At 36.3% G+C, this 8,334-nt stretch overlaps 1 protein-coding gene across 1 annotated transcript; it reads right to left on the minus strand.

The window, feature by feature from the left end:
* Positions 1–1,556: 1,556 nt before the first annotated feature.
* On the minus strand, positions 1,557–7,050 carry LOC100115810 (phosphatidylinositol 4,5-bisphosphate 3-kinase catalytic subunit delta isoform). The gene is made up of 3 exons (XM_001600381.6): positions 6,800–7,050; positions 6,659–6,724; positions 1,557–5,331 (listed from the first exon to the last, which is right to left on the minus strand). Exon 3 carries the CDS (start codon positions 5,277–5,279, stop codon positions 1,968–1,970), a length of 3,312 nt encoding a protein of 1,103 aa, XP_001600431.1. The 5' UTR covers positions 5,280–5,331; positions 6,659–6,724; positions 6,800–7,050; the 3' UTR covers positions 1,557–1,967.
* Between the last annotated feature and the right edge of the window lie 1,284 nt (positions 7,051–8,334).

Consider the following 8,334-nt stretch of genomic DNA (forward strand, 5'->3'; position numbering starts at 1 on the left):
TTCGATGTGAAAATATTAATGAAAAAAGTTAAATCATAATCATGTAGGTTACATATTTTCTAGGTAGCATAGTAAGTATCTGTGTAAAATTTCAGTTGTATAGCTTTTTTATAATGCAAATAAATGGCATTGTAATGATAGACAAACCCACTGACTCTCATACTGAACTTTTCTTCAAATTCACTATTCAAACCAATGATGACGACATTGAGCATTATTAATATATTTATTAAAAAATAGTTTTGAGGGATTTAGTAACATGTTACATGCTTATAAAATATTAGCAGACGTTAGTGTGCCAACCAACACTTATGGTAGATTTTCTACCAGTGTTATTAGACAGAGATAGAATCAAGAGCGCGCGAAGCGCGCCTTCATTCCTAGTTTCGTAAAAACACAGTGGAACAGAAGTTTAAACAGCAGAGGGCGCTAGAATCGGCAGTTACAAATGTATATACATACATGAGACCAACAATCAGTTTAAATGACGTACTTATTATAAAAGTAATTCGTGCATAAAAAGCAAATAAATTAACAACGTGTATCAAATATATTCGATGCTGAATAAAATATGGTCGAAGATTTTAGAAATCATATAAAGAATTTTTTCGCAAAAAACATAAGTATTATAAAATATTATAAACTTTTATTCTGAAATAACGTTATTATGCTATATAAGATGCTTGTAGTTTTCATGACTTTTACATTGCATAAAAATCCATAGTATAGGTATGTATATATATATATATATATATATTTTTTTTACATGTCCGTATATATATATATATATATATATATATATATATATATATACGGACATGTAAAATTTAAGCATGAAAAGAGAACTCTAACGTGAAAATAGTAAAGTATCACTTTTTCCATGTAAGAATACACTGGAAACCAGAAATACAATGTGCTAGAGATGGTAGTTTCTGTGTAACAACTATTTCAAAAATTCCTTTATTTGTTTCTGGAGACTTCAAATAACTTTCAAATGGAATAAGACACAATTTCGCTAAATGATGATCAAGACGGAAACACAATTAAGACTAAACTCCAACTTAAAAACTCAGAAATATAACTATAAAATCGAACTCTTCAATAGCGTCCTTACTCTTGGATCGCACACACAGGAATGAAAAATCGGGGGAGGCGAAGCTTGAAGAAAGCGTCATGGCTTTCTCCCACGCAGGGTCTTTACTTCTCCTTCGCACTTCAGTTTAGCCGCGCTCTCTTTCTTACTCCTTAGGCCTTATGGGCCTAAGTACGGTCAACAGCTAAACTGCAGCGTCGACTGTGCACGCGCGCTTTCAGCCGAGGGAGGAGAAGTTTGTTTTGTTTTAGGGTTACTTCTTGCGCTCGTTAAGCGTCGAAGTTTCTGGATTTTTCCTGCTGTCTTTGTTTCATTTAATTTAATGTTTCTGAATATTCATCCAGTAACTTCGTCACTTAACAGACAGATATTACAAATGGACTAAGGAAATCATATTATATTCGAAACAAAAGAATTTCATTCATATAGGATATCAAGGTTTGTAAAAAAATTGACACTTTTTTTGTAAATGATTTTTTACATTTAATTATAGTATAATTTTAATCATTTATCCAAAGTCAAAAATAATCGAATACACAAGTATATTAAATTTTAATCTTATTAATAATCTTAAATAAATTAAGTTACTGATAAGTAACGTAAAATTTGTAAAAGAATATTTCTCTATATTTAGAATGTTATTTTTTGCAGTGCGGATACTGTAAGAAATATATAATAGTATAATATCAAACTATAAAATTATAATAAACTCCAAATAAGTTTTTATATCTAGAAAACAACTTTATTAATCTATCTCATGATTGTATTGCTTGATACGAAACAAATAATATCTATCACGTATATATATATATATATATATATATATATATATATATATATATATATATATATATATATAAACTTAATCTTAATTTTACATTGGTTTATTACTCTTAGCCATGTTGTGAGATGCCCAATTCAAGGAGGTCTTCCAAGAGTTGCAAAGAGCTTCATCAAACTTGCTACGGAAATGTTTTTGAGCCTCAGCTTCAGACATTTCCAGGACCAGTGTATCTCGGAGATAATTAAGATCCTTTTCTGACGATAATTCTGGCAAGCCGGTAGAAATCATCATGGCGAATAAGGACAAAATAAGACTACCGTGTCGTCTTAATACTAGAAACGCTTGCTCGCAATAATTTTGGAATCTCTGGAATTCTAGAGCCTGGCCTTTCTTAGTTTGTCCTTTATTAATTACGTGCACGAAATCGTTCGTCAATACGAAGGGCACTCTTTCTCTTCGAATTCCGAACTTTTCCTTGAAGTGACCCAATATGTGACCGAAATCCACGTGAAATAGTTGACCCGTTTTTTTAACCATTATATTGTCCGAGTGTCGGTCCGCGATGCCAAGTACGTAGGTAGCGACACAGTAACCGGCACAGCTCAATGTAAATTCTTCGATTGCTTTATTTAAAGTTGATTCCGAGTGATTGTGGTCCTTCAACCACGCCAGCAGCGATCCTCTTCTGAACGCCGCCGTGGCTGGGAAAGTGCCCTTCTCTTTTTGAATATTGGCAATGGTATCTGCATTCAAAACGACTTCGATCAGACCCACTCTGTTATCAGTGGATATACACCCGTAGGGATTCATTCGCAAATCTAAGCCTTCGTTTTTCCACAGTTTATCCATGATCCGAAGCATTTGCAAAGTCAGCATATCTTGCCGAAGATCGTCGCCGTGCTTCAAAATCAGGTATATGTCGTCTCCATACTGATCAAGGTTTTGAAAAGCCAAACAAAGTGGCCTCATTTTACTGTCCATCACCCTGCACTTGTCGACCTTTATGTTGCTCCATCTAAAACTTGGATTCAACGGACTCATAACGTTGTAAAAAGCCTCGCGACAATGCGCCTCCTTAATATAATCTTGCAGACACTGCTGCGCGGTTTTACGATCTTTTCGCTGTTTCACTTGATCGCACGCGCTTCCGAGCTTGTCCAAGCATTCCATTTGTTTGAAAAGAGCTTTCATGTGCTCCTGGCTGCCGCGGCAGTAAGCTTCCAAAATCAGACCGAACCTTACGGATACAGAGCCGACGTGCATCTCAGATCTCAGATGCCAAAACAAAAAGTGGCCTATCCGCTGATTGTTCAAAGCGCGCCTCAACAAAAACTCTGTGAGCTCGCAAGACAAATAATTTTCATGCTTGAGAGCCTGCACGAGTTGCAGTAGGAACAGACTCAGGTCTTCGTCGCTCACGTCTTTTAAGCATTTCACGGCGAAACTGCGAACTGTTTGGTCGGCATAAGCGTAATCCAATAGTTCCAATGCTCTTTCGACGGGCAGCTTTGGCCAGCGGAGTACCAAGGAAGTCGCTTCTGAGACTTCCTTATGATCGTTCCACTCGACGCACTGCAACAGCTTCGTTAGTATCGTCGGGACTTTCATGATGCACTGCTGCCTCAACGACCAGATGGTTTTTCTTTCCTGCTCGTGAAGCTCGTGCAGTGGATCTCGGTCTGCCAGCAGCTGGAGTTGATCTATGTGATGTTGCAGATCCGAGTCAGAAACGCTGGTAGGATCGAATTCCGCTGAATTTTCTCGGGATTCGCTGAGCTTCGTGGCGAACTCGACCATTTTCTCCGGAGACGGGTAAAGAATTATTTGATCTCTTGTATAACTAGGGAAAGTCAACATGAGGGCAGCTGCTCGATCTATGTGGGGATTGGATACGACGGTGCCCAAGGGATGGAGCAAGTCTTCGTTTTGAATGTCTTCAGCGTAAGCCCACGTGTAAAGAGTCATAGCGCCAGTCTTTAGTTGACTTTTGAAGTCGTAAATAGTTGTGTTTGCCCAACACAGTGGATTTATGAAATATTCTTGCTTGGAATCTTTCACGAGCTTTCGGCTCTTGATGCCTTTCGACGTCTTGCCTATTTCGTAAAGAACGCAGCATAGCCGTGTATTTCTCGGTATATCACGTACCTTTATGTCGAAACTCAGCGTCTCCTCCCACTCGCAACTGCCATCGGCACGGACCACTATGTCCTTCGTCTTTTGGCTCTCGCAGAGGGACTTGCCACCGTGGAACAGGCCAGCCTGCAAGCCAACTTCCACCGTTCTGTGCGCGGCGTCGCAATTGAGCCGCGAAATCCCATTGACGTTGAACTTGAACTGATCTTCGATATTCCACGAATACGTGTACTTTCCTTTCTTTCGCAGCGTAAGCGTCGAGAACGATGGTCTGGTACCGCGATTCAGTGTATCGGAGTCCGGATCTTCATAGTCATGATCCTTGTATACGGGGATACTGTTTATATTGACGGCGACGAGTGTTGGAACATTGTCCTTGGCGATGCAATCTTGAACGTAGCTAAATTGAATAAGTGGATGATCGGTCAAGAAATATTCCTCTTGGCCGCAGACTTTTAACGTGAAATCTCTTGGACGTTCGTCACGCAGAGTCAGAGTGTTCGCGCGCTTATTCAAAGCCAGCACAACGAGCTGCCGTGGAGTTGTCGCGTGCGGCACTAAAAAGGTATACGATGTGTCAGCGTTTTCGAACTTTACAACGAGAACTATGTTTCCGTCTTTCAGTCGAGTCTCGATGTTCTTCGGTATATCGGACGAAGCGGCTAATCTAGTCGGAAATTGATAGAGCACTTTTTCAGTCCAAGATTTCTTTTGTCTATCTAGAGCGATTTCGTCTCCGAGTAATCGCATCTTCCATCGAAAGTCGTTGACTTCCGAATTTTTCAGAGCTACGAACTCGTGCAAACCTTTGCCTATCAAGAGACCGATTTGCGAATCCAAATTCCTGTCGACCTTGGTATCCTCCTTTTCCACGAGTTTAAGTACAGAACAAAAGGGTTTGATATCGCACAAACGTCTGCTTTCATCTCGCAACTCTTCGGATTCGGCATTGGAATTGATACATAAAAATATATAAGACTGTGAATCCCTTAATATTCCATGTAACGGGTATTTACTAGCTTCGTCCCAGAGATCTTCTTTGATTTCTGCTAAAGTTGTATTGCGATTCGCCTCGAGTGGGATAACCACGCCATTGGGCATCAAACATGTTAGTTCAACGACCTCGGTTGGCGTTTTTATCCAAAAGTTATACATGTAACTATTGGGGATATGAACCATTTTGCTTCTTGCTTCTTCTAGGTAGTGTAATTCTAACATTTTGGTTGATAATTTTTGATCGCGTTCTCCTAATAAAATGTCTTCAGCCATCACGAGTTACACGCTCGCGATCATTTTTACGTTGCTATTGGCTTTAAAGTACCTGAAAATAAACGTGATTACATACTGTGAAAGTTGTAAATATTTTTTCATTTCAAACTACTAAAATCATTAAAATTTCCAATCCAATATTTTATTATATGTTTCATATGCTTTGTTTGTATTAATAATTGTGTAAGAAACTAAAAATTCACTTTTAATTTTTTTAATTCAACAAAATAAACTATACTCATTTTCAATTGATTTCAAACTGCTTACTTGCATCAAATAGGAAATTGGATTCTTACGTTGTACTTTAGAGCCATACAATTATGCACAATTATCAGCTGTCACCATGAAATCATGCTAGTTATAATTTACTTGAAGTAAATTGAAATAAATCTCACGTACAGTTAAATATTAGAATAGTCACTTAAAGATTAACCTTGTCTAACTATGTCCTCATTGTCGTTCATCTTTTTTATAGAAATATATTGTTTATAAAAAGTAACTTGTATCTTATCAATTTCTGATAAATAGTAATTATTACAACTCGATGTAGGAAATTCAAAATTACTCGAGCCATAAAAATTAACAACTAAGGTATTTGATTTAAACCTCCATGTGTTTAAAGTCACATCATAAATTATTCTAGTTGATTAATTAATAAAAATATAATATAATTCCAAGTATACTTTGTTACCAATTTGTCTTTTTCATGGAATAAAATGCTTGTACATCTTTCTTGAATAAGTATTGTTTTAAAATCAATTCTTCAAATAAACTTTTGTAAAATATTTCTATATTGCGTAGTCTTAAACTTGCATAGCTGATTTTTTAGCTAAGCTTCTTACTTTGATCATCGACGATAAACTTTCTAATTGTTATCTTAAAGATGAAAATGACAAATACAATATTGTTAGTTTAAAATAATGTTTAGCAGAAGAATATCATTATTATAAAATTGTTCTCAATATTTACGGTCAAGTAATATTATGTAATAATCACCATTTATAATGACATAACAAAAAACAACCTTAAATTAAGTACATACACTAGTGGAATATAAATTCAACTTAGTCAGTGGGAACGATTAACAAATCCATATGCATGCTCGCTCAAACTTACGGATACCAACACCCATAAGAATAAATGTAACAATATTTAATTGGGCATAAGAAAATCAATGATTACTTTGTAATCAAATAAAGAAGCATAAGCTGCTGATTCAACGCACATTAAATCCTGTAATATAACATTAAGAGATATTGGATCAAAAACTGGATGTCTATCTTTGTTTTATACAACAGTTTACATTAGTCATACAGTTTGATTTTAGTAGTTGAAATATCATTAATTCTTGCATGATGCAGGTTTAAAGTTAACCTTACCTTCTATAATATGTATTGCACAAATTTCCATCATAAGTCTTTTGACTGGGACTCCGTTAGATATCTCTATAATAAACAAGTCTAACGTTATTTTGCGTCATTCAACAGAGAGAACGAAAGAGGTTATGTAAAATTATTTACCTTTCGTCTCTTTTTCTTACGCATGTTCCATATTAATCTGTAAGAGTCTTGATCACAGCACATACTAAATGTAACACTGGAATTGAAGTAATATTTGGGCACAATAATAAAACCCAATTCACCGAGCAAATATTAGGCAGTATTGTAGAAAATATTATCACAAACAAGCCAGACAGAGTTCTCACGCTTTGGTAAGCCCAGGTTAGGTTAGGCTGCTTACGTACGGTACGGGACGGCGCGTCTGTCTCTCGCCCAAAGTTGCAAAGCTGATGGTGGGGAAGCTGAACAGAGGAGAAGACATCCCCACTACCTATATATATACGCTCTCGCTCTGTCTGCCTGGCAACGTATATAGAGAATATACTTACCTCCTATATACTGAGACGGATGATGTCGGTGAACTCTCCCGAGTCCCGCTTGAATGTGTACACTATATATATAAAAGCTCTAAAATATTCACTTTTTAATTATTTTAAAGAAATTTAAATTTTTTGTAATGCTAAAAAAATTAAGATTTTGGAACTCAACCCCATTAATGGTTAGATGAGCTATACATAACAGGCGCATAAAAAATGTTTAACTGTCTTGACTTTTTAAAAAACTAGATGGATATCCATGCGGATATCCATATGGAATATCCACATGGAATCCACATGAATCCATATAGATTATCCATATGAAAAATCCACCTGGATATCCAGGTATATATTTTCAACAGGGATATTCTAATCTGATTAAAACGCAGGATGCTATTGAATATAATTAATATAAACAAAAACATTGATTACTGCAATTTAAATGATCAAATATTTTTAATTCTCCGTACACAATCGCACTATTTTTATATTTCAAGAATATGTATAGCAAATTTATAAGCTGACAAAAATGTCTTATATAATCTATAATGTAACAAACATACGTGCATTTTTCATAAAATCCCCATGCAATATAATAAGACAAGAATTTATGTACCAAAAATATATATTCTTTTACTTTCTATTCTACTGAAGACCTATTTAATTTGACTAATCAGCTCTTCCGCTATCGAATCACTTTACAATAGCAAAGCCTATAATTGAATTACGGGCTGAAAATTCATAACTGATGCGCACCACAATTAATTGGAAGTATAATACAGTATAACGCGGCAGTACGAATGTGCACTGCTGAGCTGTGGAAGCTCAATCATGCTACAGCAACGTGGTGGATAGAGCTTCTGTCGAGATCCAATCAAAAATCGCATTTTTGCGGTTTTACTGAGTATACCTGTAGGCGTGAAATAGATATATACCTGCTCAGTTGAAAGAACGTTGACGATGCTTATTATAGAGAAATGAGAGCAATGCCAGCCGCATATACAAATACAGACGTGTACTGCATACATTACAGCGTATCAGCGTTTGTGGAACTGTTCGGTTCTGTCAGCGGAACGTTAATTATTGGCCCTGAGAGGATCACGAGTGCGCGCTCGTCGTTCGATAATTAAAATTTGTCGACAGTATATCTGGAGCTTGCAATCCAATTCTGAAATGGTA

Source organism: Nasonia vitripennis, chromosome 1 (genome assembly GCF_009193385.2).
Source record: "Nasonia vitripennis strain AsymCx chromosome 1, Nvit_psr_1.1, whole genome shotgun sequence".
Classification (NCBI taxonomy): domain Eukaryota; kingdom Metazoa; phylum Arthropoda; class Insecta; order Hymenoptera; family Pteromalidae; genus Nasonia; species Nasonia vitripennis.

What these genes read in the sequence shown, in the direction of transcription:
- LOC100115810 (XM_001600381.6), bottom strand. Translation starts at nt 5,279, where the DNA reads ATGGCTGAAGACATTTTATTAGGAGAACGCGATCAAAAATTATCAACC.